The sequence below is a fragment of the Polistes dominula genome, unplaced genomic scaffold, assembly GCF_049000335.1.
Source record: "Polistes dominula isolate Pdom_NZ unplaced genomic scaffold, Pdom_raw_medaka contig_27, whole genome shotgun sequence".
NCBI lineage: Eukaryota > Metazoa > Arthropoda > Insecta > Hymenoptera > Vespidae > Polistes > Polistes dominula.
In genome coordinates this window covers 2,083,623-2,098,650 of record NW_028300906.1, presented here as the reverse complement: position 1 = coordinate 2,098,650, position 15,028 = coordinate 2,083,623, and the positions used below count along the sequence as shown (strand labels likewise).

Sequence of the window (15,028 nt, the reverse complement as noted above, 5' to 3'; positions counted from 1 at the left end):
AAGAATAAGAAAACAATATACTCTTCATATAAGCTATTATAAATGTGTATTTATATTTCCAAGTATTTCTCGAGACGACGACAAAACGTAAACAGCCGAAAACATAGGTATAATAGCCGAGCGTTCGACACTCCCGAAGTCCCCTTTACCAAGGTTACGTAGTAACGTATCTCGTATTCGTCTTGTATCTTTCAACTAGACAACATGAACGAAAATAAAGCGTATTAAATTATTGAATTATTTTATTTCTAACGTTATCGTTTTGATTTTAATAGTTTAAAAAGCTTTTCATTGCATAGAATGGTATAAAACCTGGTTTATGTTTTATGTTACTCTTTATTGAGTTTGCTGATACAATTACTGTTTTATTTATACAACTTTAAAGATTTTTAATTAATATTTTTACTTACATTACATACTTGGTGGTATGTAATTTAGTAAGCAAATAGTTGCATACTTTGATAAATTCCTTAAATATCTAATAACTTTAACTTTTAATTATGTCAATTCTCATAGATTATTAAATTATTTCCTTATATTTATCATTGAATATTTTTGATAAAATTTTAATGTGTGTCCTGCCTTCAGAAATGATTTACAAAAAATATTATAATAAAATCTTTAGTATGTGTTTCAAATTTTTTATTTAATTTTATTTGATACATCGTCATCCTAATGGTAGGATACCCATCCTGCAGTCATCCATGAAGATTAAAAGTAAGTATATTTTCCTATCATACATTTCTATGATAATTTCAATGGATTTTTATTACGACGATGATATTAATTATTCTTTTTCTTTTTCTGTTTCAGAACACCATTGCAATCGAGCGCGTAGGCAATGATGTAATCGTGTGTTGCATCGTTAAAACAAAATTCAAAAAAGTCGGAGAGTAGAATCAGTGTTGTACGCCGTATATAAATATTTCGTTTTTTTCGAGTAAAGAAACTCCGTTAGTTTCTTTTATTTGGTTTAAATGTGTGTGCTCATCGTCATCCTAAGGGTAGAATATCTATCCTGCATTCATCAATGAAGAATAAACGTAAGTCAATTTTTATATTAAACATTTTCTAAATAATAATAAAAATAATACTCGTTCGACACTTTCAAGATTTCATCTACAAAGATTACGTAGTAACGTATCTCGTATTCGTCTTTTATCTTTCAACTAGACAACATGAACGAAAATGAGGTACACACACACACACAACATTAAATTATTTAATAATTTTATTTCTAACGTTATCGGATAATTCATAATAAGTCGGATAAAATTTCATTAGTATGGTAGTAGAAATTTTTTTTTCTCAAGCAGGGTTACACGCGTGTACGGTTTGCTAATTGCACACATAGTTCGGTTAATGTAATATCTGGACAATTTTGTCGAATAATGCTTGCTCGCGAAATGAGAAATTCCTGAGACTCTTTCTCACTTTGAAACTGTGGGCCAACTTTAAATGGATTTAGAGAAAAAGACTGTGAGAGAAAAAGATCAAATAAAAGAAAGAAAGAAAGAAAGAAAAAAAAAATGAGTCAAAGTGAAACACAGAGTGAGAGAGAGAGAGAGAGAGAGAGAGAGAAAGTAAAGATAAAAGATAAAAGGAAAGATACTTAAACGTTCATACGTATGTATAGTACTTTTACTTAGGATTTTACAAATTGACCTAACGAATTTTACATTTGTCAAATAATTACGTGAATTGGAGAAAATCGCAGGGTGACAGAGAGGGGGGAAAGGGGAGAGGGGGGAGGGGGGAAGCACTAAAAGTCAACTCGACATGTATTTGCTTGGTAAATCGCTCAAACTTCTCTGCTTCTTTCCCACTCTACTAGAAAGCTGTCTACATATTAGCTCAACTAAGTCAACTACTATTATCGTTAGCAAAAAGGTAAATGCAATTTCAAGAAGAGTTGCGTCTATTTCAGACGCAAGAAAGATAAAAGAAAGAATAATCAAAGAAATAAAGAAAGAAAGTAAGTTTCTAGTATATATATGAAACAAGATTGCAAAGTTTTAACACCAAGAACGAGTAGTATAGTTACTTTATCAATATCTTTTTGTGAAGTAGAGGAAGAAGAAGAAGAAGAAGAGGGGTTAAAAGAACCGAGAAAGTGGAGAATGACGAGTATAAAAAAAGAAATTATTTGATTTCCTTCAATCACCGTTGGTAGTAGTTACCCTCACCCCCTTCCTCTACTTCCTCTCGAAATACTCACCGACGAAGATTAAATATACAAGAAAAAATATTAATAATACACGTCATGTGTGAAATTTTGCCACGTGTTTTTGAACCTTTATATGTACGTCGAATTGATTGACTCTTTATTTCTATTAATTAAATTTTCAATTAACATATTAATAACTTCTTATTATATTTCTAAACGTTTATCAAAGACAAAGGTATATCTAATCTTCTCTCGTTTCTCTTAATTTTTTTTTTTTTTTTTATTTATTAATTGCACAAACATAATTTCATGGCAAGTAAGGTCAATTACGTTAGTGGATGGTGGAACGTAGTTATAATAGTTATATTCTACGATCACGTTTAACCATCATCTAACTACGTGTTTGCAATAATTATTTTAAATACGTTTCCTACTACGTAAAACATTATTCTTTATTTTTTCTTGTTTTTTTCTTTTCTTTTCTTTTTTTGCTTGTCTCTGTTCAAGTCGTTAGAAATAAATTGCATTTATAAGGATTATTTGTTAGAGGCTGAATGGATGGTTGGTGGATGAGTTTGGTAGATAATATCGGTAATGATTTGCGTATGCGATTGCAAAAGTGGCAATAAAATTATAGGTGAATATGAAAAGAGACAAAGAGAGAGACAAAGAGAGAGAGAGAGAGAGAGAGTTGTTTTTAATCGTTTATGTTATTAGCGATAACAAAAACAAATGCCATAGTATGATTATAAACGCATGACACATTAGGTATTATCGCTAGAGAATTATACTGAAAATATGCAGAAACAATGAATAATGCGTTTAATGCAGCCATATCGATTACATATAACGTACCGTTCTACCTCTCTTTTTCTATATATATATATATATATATATATGTATATTCTCTATTCATATGAAACCAGTTAAAAATGTATGCGAGGAAGAGAATCGAAATAACAAAGATTTATTGACGATACATTATCGATATTAACAGTCTCGAAAGTACGCAGAGATCGAGTATTACTAATGAAAGCTAGCTAGCTAGCTAGCTAGATAGCTAGAATCGATCGCACTATATCTTTTCAAAGTCTTTACAATGTTTCATATATATATATATATAGATATAGATATAGATATAGATATATCATAATACTCGAGTAAACAAATGGCGTGTAGAAAGATAAAATCATATTTTATGACCGAGTTTAATAAAGAATAGAAAATTACTCTAGAATAATTATTATAATAAATATTCAAATATCATATTTTGTCAATGATACATTTTTTTTTTTTTTAATTAAGGACAACAACAAAAATTGATAATTTTTTTACGATAAATCATACGTATTATTTTATTTTGTTGTTTTTTATACATATATAACATATGTTTTGTGCTTTTTGTTTCACGTAGGATTTTTGTTGTTTTAGAAATTGGTTTTACATACTAAAAATAATTTTACAACAAATTATTTGATTTAATTTAAAATATATATTCTAGAAACAGTTGTTGCAAAAATAATTCTATTTTGTTAGTAGGAATATTATTATACGGTTAATTTAATTTTTTTTTTCGTATTGTGGTGGGTATTGGGTTAAAGGTATATTACTAATATACCATATTTAATATACCATTTTGTTAGTACCATAATAATATACTATTTTGTTAGTATAAATATTATATGGTTAATTTAATTGTTTTTTTCATATTGTGGTGGGTATTGGGTTAAAGGTATACTACTAATATACCAAAATATTGGGTTGGCAAGAAAATAATTTCGGTAGTAAGTAAATATATATATATATAATTTATATAAATATATATAATTAATATATAATTTATAATATTATTTTATAATATTAATATATATTATTATATTATAAAATAATATAAGTACTTTAATATATATAAAGAAAGTATACGTGTTCTTTAATTTGATAAATAAATATATAATATTATTAGATTGGTAAAAAAATAATAATACACATTAGAAAACCTAAATTACTTTCTTGCCAACTAAATACAAACAATTTAAAATATATAAAATCCATTTAGATACAACCTTAATATCTTGTTATCGATTAAACATTTTTATTTATGTAAATGACAGAAAAATTTGAGTAGAAAATAATTGTAGAGTTACATTTATTACAATGTAGTTGATTTAATTGTCTGACTAATTACAATGAGGATTAGCAATTTTCTACTTCTATGATAACTGTGTAGATTATTTACATGAAACAGATCGTATATATCGTACCTATCATCGATAGACGGCTTTCTCTCTCCCTCCTCTCTCTCTCTCTCTCTCTCTCTCTGTATTTCACTATAGTTTACGTTTCACTACTACTGCATCATTATTTCGGACGCGAAGGGTGATTACGAGCTTTACGAATAGCCTGCAATAAAAGCGAACTTCTGCTTTAATTCGACATAACATCGCGGGCCATTAAGTAGAGCCCGGTACTTCGTCATTTCACCATCGTATCTAACTCCTACTACTACTACTACGTGTCGTACATACACACACACACACACATACACTTTTATATACTTATATATATAATGCATGAACACACCTTTTGTTCTTTGCCATACGTTGGTCATTAAAACCGGTAATGTTGTTTTAAGTAAGTGCGTATTCGAACTTATTCGTGTCTAAAATTGTTTTTGAATTTCGTGAAATACTTGTATTAATAAAATCCATTCGAACGTTAGAAATGCAACATGGATTTTCTGATATACCTGAAAAAAAGTTATTTCTGTTGAAAATAAGTAAATAAATAAATAAATAAAGTTACAAAGATAAACCAGTGTAACATTAAGAAACTCCAATTACAAAAGAATTCGACAGAAAGAAGAAGATAGAAAAAAAAAAAGATAAACCGTGAGATAAACTTTTTTCAAATTTAATCGTACTTTGATAAAAGAAACTCCTTACAAGAGAGAGAGAGAGAGAGAGAGAGAAAGAGATAGAGAAAGAGAAAAAGAGAGAGAAAGAAGTCCTCGTGTGTAAAATCATCAGTCACTATTTCTACGTCGAACGAAATGGAGATAAATTTGAGACACAAGATTAACCAAAAAAAAAAAAAAAAAAAAATAGGAAGAAAAAGAGAGAGAGAGAGAGAGAAAGAAAGAAAGAGAGTGAGACAAAAAAACGAAGCAGAAGAATAAAAAAAAAAAAAAGATTCTCGTAGAAATTCTATGAAAGTATTTCGTTGCAAGAATTACTACTATACCGACTATGTGAAAAATCGTGGTGAATGCGAAAGCGGATAGAAAAACAAAATAAATAAATAAAAAAAGATGTGGAAAAAAAAAATCATGGAAAGACACGAGACGAGACGAGATGAGACGAAATGAAAGGAGAAAAAGGAAAGAAATAAGTAACAATAATAATAAATTATTATTATTATTATTAAATAATAATAATAATAATAATAATAATAGTACTTAATACTAAAAGAAGAAAATGAACGAAAAAAAAATAAAAAATATATAAAAAATTAAAAACTTTGTCAAACGTGTTGCTGCATATACATCAAGATTCATTTTTCCACTTGTCTATCTCTTTCTCTTTCTCTCTCTTTCATTTGATCCTTTTTGACTTTTATGCGTGAACATTTTCAGCATCTTTTCTTTCCACTCTGTTTCTCCGGTTTGCAGCCATCAATTATACCGAGAAAGCAGAAATATTTGAAATTTTATCTCTATCTCGTGGTAATATATCTACCGCCTGTAGTATATTAAACTTTTAAAAGCTGTGAAAATGGGGGGGGCGGGAGGGAAGGTGAGGGGAGGAGAGGGGAAAGCAAAGAACGCGTTTATCGTTATCGTTTGACATACGAGAGAATTTCACTACTGACTTTTAGTAAACGTTGAAAGGTGTTACTCCATTTAAGTTACACTTCTTCTTCTTCTTCTACTTCTTTTTTTTTCTCTTCGGTCAGATAGAAAAGAATTCCTCCTCCCACCTACCTTCTCTGTGAAAATTTTTTTCTACAAATAATAAACACCGATATAAATCTTTATGGAAAAAAAAAAAAAGGAATGAAAAAGAAGGATGGAAAAAGGAAGTAGAAGAAACTTTTTGCATACAGTATAATATACATATATATATATTAAACGATCCATTATTCACACTAACTTCGTCTCGTTTCATTTCGTAATAATAGTTCTTTCATAGTAGTAGTCTGTGGTAGGTCAACTGAGAGAAAATGATCGCACCCTGGAGAATATCGGTCTTGTTTTATCTCCGTCCTACTATTTTTCGCTATTTTTCTTTTTGGTTTTTTTTTTTTTTGAAATTTTTTTCTTTTATTACGAAAATCTTTTCCAACGTTAACGTACAAAACACTTATTCTTCTTTCAGATTTTATATTTATATATTTTTTTTATATTTATTGATATTTATTGATATTTATTTATATTTATTTATATTTATATATTTATTTATTTATTTTATTATATATATATATATATATATATATATATGTATATATTTTTATATTTATATATTTATTTTTTATATATTTATATTAATGTTTTATAATTTATATTATAAATATATATATATTTATATTTATACATTTATTTATACATTTATTTATATTTATATAATATTCAGATTTTATATATACGATATCGGAAATAATTTACAACTTACGAATTTTAAATAATTTTCCAAAATGCTATTTTTTTTTTAATCGGTATGTTTACAGTGGACGATAACAAAAAATATGTTTTTAGTATGAAAAAATAAAGAACGTAAGAAGATATTATTCCAAGATTTATTACTTTTTATATGATACTCATAACAAAATATATATATATATATATATATATATATATATATATATATATATATATATATATATATATATATATATATATACATATGTATATTAACAACTATTAAATGTTAACCATGATAAAGTCGTATATATAACTATGATAATAAATTGTTTTCAAAAAACAAACGTAGGTTGTTCCGGTAAAATTTCGAATGTTTCAAGAACAATTTCCGTTAAACGATTTCTATAAGATTCTACTTTTTCACATTGACCTTTAACAAGTTCGTATCGTTTTTCACCATAAATGACTTCCTCAAATATATCGGGTGATTCCATAAATTGTTCTGTTGCTTGAGGTGGCATCAACATCATTTGAAGATTCATCAATGCGTAAAAGAGTGCAATGTGTTTGACATCTTCGCAACTTTGACGAAATGTCGTCCACGATAAACACTCGTCTACGTTGATACCCTCATCTTTCAAAGATTCTTTCATAGTATCGTGATAAATCTTCACGAGTGATTCGAAACACCGATCTCTAGTTGCACGATCTGTCGTCAAATATAAACAACAGACAACATCCATAGCTGGTGGACAATAACGTACCAATTGAAAATCTATCAAGTAACAACCATGTGGTGTACCATTGGAATCATGTTTGAACATAATATTGTTTGCCCAGATGTCTCGATGACATAATACGTTTTTATGTTTATTAGATGGTTTTAATAAATTTGGTAATGACCATACCCAAGAATTGACACGTTTCTTTAACGATGTCTTTTGTTGTTCTGTTAAACTATCGATAAGATCAATGATAGCTGAAATACCATAGATAGCAGAATTCATTCCTTTTTTGGATAAATCGTCCTTGGTATAAAGTATTTCGTGAAGTAGGTGTCCGTAAAGATCAAATATCGTTCGTCCCGTACGATTAAGTTTTTCATCAAGTATCAATGATCTTGAATGAAACTTAGAAAGAGCTTTCATCGTCCATGCACAATGTTGTTCATCGAATGGTACAAGTTTGTCGTGGGTTACGTATCCCTCACGTTTAACGTTCTCAAGTATTATGATAGAATCCTTTTTGCACAAATAACACTCGACGAACCACTTAAAATCTTTATCAGCACCCATTCTGCGTAACACATCGGTATAAAATATTACTTCTTTGTTAAATGTGTCGTATCGTAAAATATAATCGTATTGTGGGCTATCGGTTGACGGTGGTGTTTTAGCAAAGAAATCCAATTTTTTCGTACTCGAGTCCTCGAGTTTAATGGTCACACGAATATTATAATATTGACCCATATAACCACTGGTACTTTCAACCGATACCATGCTCATTTTCAATACATTGAAATTATTATTACCGTTTAACTTACGACTAACTATATATCTGAGATCTTGATCGGATAGAAGAATTTCTTGTTGTTGTTGTTGTTGTTGTTGTTGCTGATGAAAATCCTTCGGTGATTTAAATTGATGCAATGTACAACTAGAATCAACGCTCGTTGCCATAATGTACTTTTTTCTTTATTTTTATTCTCGTTAAATAATTATCCTAACAATCGATTCAGTGCTTTTATATCTAAAAAAAAAAAAAAAAAAAACACTTTCCTTAAATATTCGAAATTCGTTGTTAAATGTTACTCTACGTAAACCCCCGTAATTTTAAAATTGCATCACGATGAACGACGTACGATGAACGATGAAACGTATGATGAAATTTCTCGTATTATAGAACACGACACGAACAGAAACGACTTTATATTTCTCTCAGTAAATCTTATCTACTTTTTTGCAATTGCTCTTGAAAAAAAAAAAAAAGAAAAAGAAAAGAAAGTAAAGAATCACGTGAAATTTTCTCACAAGATCACCTTTTTTCTATTTCTTGTATTTAACTAATTATAATTTGAAGATAACGATTGTCGGAATTTTACCAGAGATAACGACGATGTCTACGTTTGCTTTTGCATATCAAATCTGTCATTAATGAAATCCTTTGTATAAACAATAATCGATATAGCAAATGAATGATAAAAAAAAAAAAAAGAAATAAATATCTACAGAGAAAAAATGCTTAAATTGGAGTCGTCCAAGTAAAAATATAGTATGTGAAGATATATATACAGATATATATAGTATGTGTATGAGGATTATGAATAAAATACACGTTCGTGTTATTTAAACTACGCGAATTCATCGATTTGAAATGAGAAAAAGAAAAATAATAATAATAATAATAATAATAATAATGACGTAGAAGAGACGAGTGAGAATGAAAAGAAGGGGTTAGGGGATGGATGGGAAAGAGAAGAAGAAAAAAAAAACAAAGAAATAATAAAAATTAAAACATGACAAGATGAAAAAACGTAATAAAAAGAAAACAAAAAAAGATGATAGAAGTGTATCTCGAATTATAATTAAACTAATTAATGCGGTTGTCATATAAATCCTTCAAACGATCTTCAAATATATGCATTTCACACGTGACAGTACACATTGAGTGACGAGGAGAATGAGAGAGAGAGAGAGAGAGAGAGAGACGATATCGCAATGGTAAATCGAAAGATTCGACGAGTATGCAGACGTCATTAAAAACGTACCCATTTTTTATAATACATTGCAGAACTATATTTAATTTTTCTTCTTTTTTTTTTTTTTGCATTTCTTATTTGTATTTATCTCTCTGTCTCTCTTTCTCTCTTTATTTAAAAAAAAAAAAGAAAAAAATGATATTCGGAGAAGACAATAAATGATACAAAGAACTTCCTGGGTTAAAAAAGAAAAAATTATTCTTTCGTGGTTTTTCCATAGAATTGAGAACTTTTTTTTTTATTATTACTAGAAGAAGAAGAAGAAAAAATTGTAAGATGAGAGAAAGAAAAAATATAAAAAAGAAAAAGAAAAAGAAAACGATCGAAGTAGAAATAAATCTAGATCGTAATTTTTCGTCTAAGAATGAGTGATTGGTTTCATATAAAAAAGGTTTTCCGATAAGAATCATTATAGGTATACACACATACACACACACACACACACACATATTCACCCCAGAAATATATATATATATATATGCAGGCTGTCTGAGGTGTTTCCGATAAGATAAAAGGTGTCAGCATATTCTCTATGCAAGTAAATAAAACAAAACAAAAAAATAAAAAATATTGCATCAGCATAGATCATTAGTATATTTGATTTAAAAAGTTATCATTAAAATTATGATTATCCTTATAAATTTACAATCCAATTATGGTTATATGTAACCTTGTTTTATATTATAATTATCATCTATCGTGTTAATAATATTATTTCGATGTGATTTAAACGTAAATAATTTCAATTAAAATTTCCTGACAGATGAGAAAAGCCATCGTACAATTTGTTTCAATTGTGCATTGAATAATTAAACGAAACAAGGTTTGTTTCATTTTACAACAGTGTTTGGTTTACATTCGTTTAGTATAGGTCAGCACTTCGAACACAGTATTAGATGATTTACTATAATTTGTAATGAAATATTTATTTAAACGATCTACGAATTTGTTGAGAATAAAGTTTGATTGGTTGGACATAAAAAGAAAAAAAACGAACAAAAAAGAACTTCAGACACCCGGTATATATTTTTATATTTATGTCCTATGTATATATAATAATATTCCCCAAACGTGACGATTATATTTCTGTGGGGGTTACTCGATATACCCCATCATATTCTATCGTGGATCGTGTGTCATCAACACATACACACAAACGACACAACACATACATAGGAAACGTAATTAAGCATAGTCGCTTGTACGTCGAGCATTCGTTAATTAAAATGGACAAGTTTATCGTATGAATTAACATCATCCTACATTGAAGTAACTTGACATCATATATCTAATTTAACATAGAAAAATAATCGTATTAATTTAATTCACATAAGAAATAGATCAAAAAATTATTCAAACGAATAATTATATATTAAAGTTTCGGAAAAGTAATCAAAATTTTGCTTTGATTATGAACAAACAAAATTAATTTATTATAGAAAATTTTTAAATGTTAATCAATAAAAAATGTTTACATCGTTTTGTAACAATTTTTTGCCTTAATTAAAAGAATATTGTTCAATTCCTTTTTTAAAAAGTCCTTCGATTTTTTATTTACACAAACTAAATGCGAGTTTACTTATCGAAGAAACTTTAATTACTTTTTGATACCCCTAATATATATATATATATATAATAATTAATTATTATTTATATTTTATATTATATTAATTATTATTATTATTATTGTAATTTTTAATTAGTTATTATTTAAATTTAATTAATTAATAATTATTTTATTATATATTAATTATTATTTATAATTTATTATATAATATACATATTATATATCATTTAAAAAGGTATAATAGTAATAATAATAATAATATATAACGCGTTAAAAAAAAAAAGAAAATAAATATAATAAATTATATTTGTATTATATAATAAGCTTAGAGTTATAGTTTGTTCTATTAATTAGAAATGTTCTAAGGAAGGAACCTTTATAAAATATCCTTTCAGTTAACTGAAGGAACAAGTTTAAACAGCCTTTGAAAATTGACTGTTGCTTTCTAAAGGTAAAGGAAAGGAATAGGATGGTAAGGTAAGGTAAGGGTAGAGAAGAGATGAGAAGCACGGAATACCGGTAACTTCTTACAAACAATATATTTAACAATGTCGCACTCTAGGTAACACCCTAGCTGGTTATGCTACTTTACGCTTAAGGGAAGATAATTCGATTAACATCATTCTACAGACAAGTAAACTGGGTGGAGTAGTAGTAGCCGTGTACTTTGGGCTTAAGTAATATACATAATAGGATAATTACTATTACAAAAGTTTACTTACTTCTAACGTGTAGCCTTTAAAACAACAACTACAACAAAAAATGCATAGAAAAAGAGAAAAAAAAAACTATGCACGTTGTACACACAACTCTGCTTATACACACACACACACGTGTTACACGAACGTGATATTTTCATTAAAGAAAGATTATACTCTTTGACTTTTAAAGTTGAAAATTATTTAATATGAATATTCCTTTTTTTTGTTTTCTTTTTTTTTTTTCCTTTTAGTTAAACCTTCCTTTGACGAAGCTATGAATATAATAAACAATGCGACGTGTAATAAGACATTATAAAAAAAAAAAAAAAAAGATAACACAGGTATTCTCAATTATCTATTATGTCATTAGATTATACGCGTGAACGAGCGAAAAGAAACGAAAGAGGGATAATTCATAAATTTTTAATTTTTCCTTTTTTTGTTTTATTCTTTCATCCCTTTTTGAGGAAGTCAGAGGAGGATGAGGAGGATGAGGGAGAAGGGTGGGGTTTCTTTTTTCATTCTTTATTATTCTTTTTAGTCCGGTAGATTTATAATTACGTTCGTAGGGTAGTACACACACACACGCACGCACACACACACATACACATACAAATACACATGCAAACGCGTAACTGGAACGACGCCGTTCTCTCAAATACGCGTTTATATCCTTTTTTTTTCTTTTTTATTTTTTCGTTTTTTACCATGTTTTTTTTTCTTTTTTTTTTTTTTTTTTTTTTTATTCTAGCAAATAGAACACACGCGCCTCGCAGTTCTTTCACAGGGGTCGAACGTACGTATATACACGTACGTATATACACGTACGTACGTACGTACGAACGAACGAGCACGATATAAATGCCATTCTAATTAATCGACGCGGTTTTAATTAAACTTTTAATTAACGAGTCGGAAATAAACAACGATTCGAAGAAGAAGCGTTTTGCTGCCTCTGACCACGCGTACGAATGATTAACTGCTGTTGGATCTACTGGTAAGGTATAGGAAATATCTACTCGAAACTGTAGATGTAGAAAAAGACTAAGAAGAAGAAGAAGAAGAAGAAGAAGTTTCAAAAAAGAAAAGAAAAGAAAAAAAAGAAAAAGAAAAAGCAACAACGTAGAAGATAAACGATCGTTAAGTTACGTTAAGAAATGAAGAAACGTTTATTCGTTCGTAGAAATTTATTATCAATTTTTTGATAATAAATTAATAATTAAAATCCCTCGTCTTCCAACTACAACAACAACAACTTTCTCATTCCCCTTACCCTTCTCTAGTTCAACGTGTTTCGTCTATCTTTAATTAAAGTGACGACGAACTTTGTGGACTCTTGAGTATCTATTTGATCTTACCTTGTTCCAAATTATTCACGTTAAGTATGGTTTAAATACAGATAATACATAAACATGTCGTAAGGATTTTTGTTGTTATTGTTGTTGTTGTTGTTTTAAATAAATATTATTTCTTTTCTCGTTCATTATTTTTATTCCGTCAACAAAAGAAAAATATATATATATATATATATATATATATAATGGTATATTATATTATGAAATACAATTTGTTGATTAAAATAGTAAAAGGAAGATTAGAGTAAGTGCACGTTATATACAGTGTTGTATTCTATTGAAGTTGAAACATTTCAAGAAACTTAGCAATCACTATGATGATCATTCAAATTGAACAATGTTATTGCAATCTTTGAAGAAAACGTCGAAATTCTATTCTCAGTTCTATCTTATGTCAATTTAGAATATTAATATTTTGTTGGTCAATTTTAATTGAAAAGTAAGAAGAAGAACAACAACAATAACAAATGGTATTTAACACATTCCTGCCACATGTACAATCAGTGATACACGTTAAACTTGTTCTTCAAGCAACGTATACCACCGATGGTACATTTACCATTTGACATATTTATTTAATGCACTGAAAATATGTGTTTATAACAAATTATATTCTGTAGAAAAATATTCCTATTAACCTTGTGCACTGCGAATTATATTTCAATTTTGTTTTCCAAGCAGATTCCAATGATTTTAAATATTTATTTAAAATTAACTTTCATTGAATAATATGGTAATTTAAATATATTGTAAAGGAAGAAATACATTTTTAAAAAATGTCCATTTTATTATTATTATATGTTATATTTTGTAATTTTCAAAGTTATGATATCTTTTAAGGTAAAAACCGATGTCGAGTCATACAAAGGGTTAAAATATTGATGCAATAGACAAAATGTAATAAAAAACAAAGCACATAAGTTTGTTTAATTGTTATATTTACAATAATTAATAATTACATGTTAATGATTGAATTTGTTACAGCAAAATTAAATGGCCTGAATGACAAGTCAGATAAAAAGGGTTTAGCATGGAACGTGTTAATGTTGTAGAAAATGTATTGACAACAGGTGTATATAACCAAGATTTGTTTGTAAGAAGAAGGGTGAAAATTATCGATAAAAAAGAAAAGAAAAAAAAAGGTTTGTGATAAAAGTAACCGTATCTGACAATTGTGCAAGAGTTAGTTATCAACTCAACGAGTATATATCCTAAAAAAGATCGATAGTTGTGCGCCGATGTATGTAAATTCACCACAATCGGATCTACGCTTTTCACACGACTTTATACTTTCAACGTGGATACAATGGAGAATTTTATATCCGTTAGAAACTTAAAAAGATCTCTCAAAAGTTGCTTTATACAATGGTCTAGATGTATCCTCTAACGTGTATATGTATATGCGTATACGTATATGTTAGTATATGTTAGTACACCTCTTCTACAAGAAAATACAATATATCATAGAAGTTCTTTCGATGATAAAAGAGAATAATCCATAAAGAACGAACGACTTGCGAATTGGCTCAGTATATATATATATATATATATATATACGTATTTCTCTCACGATTTTTCATATGGAAAGTTAAACGAGAAAAAAAAAAAACAAAGATAAAAAGAGAAGAAGAAGATAAGAAAAAAAATCTTATGAAATTCAATTGAACAAATAGAGATAATCGTTTTCTACGATTCCAGCATTAAACTTTCATCCTTGATTTACAATCCACTCATTGATAATTAATATTTTGTTGGTATTTTTTAATTTATATTAACATAACGATAAAACGATTGCAATGGGGAGGGGGGAAAGTAATGGATTATTTTTGGTTAATGAGAAGGTT

The 15,028-nt window shown here is 27.9% G+C and overlaps 1 protein-coding gene across 1 annotated transcript; it reads right to left on the bottom strand.

The window, feature by feature from the left end:
• Positions 1 to 7,045: 7,045 nt before the first annotated feature.
• Positions 7,046 to 8,688, bottom strand: LOC149033397 (uncharacterized). Its single transcript, XM_089179493.1, has one exon. It carries the CDS (start codon positions 8,480 to 8,482, stop codon positions 7,136 to 7,138), a length of 1,347 nt encoding a protein of 448 aa, XP_089035619.1. The 5' UTR covers positions 8,483 to 8,688; the 3' UTR covers positions 7,046 to 7,135.
• Between the last annotated feature and the right edge of the window lie 6,340 nt (positions 8,689 to 15,028).

Coding starts and splice junctions, on each gene's coding strand:
- LOC149033397 (XM_089179493.1), bottom strand. CDS start 8,482: ATGGCAACGAGCGTTGATTCTAGTTGTACATTGCATCAATTTAAATCA.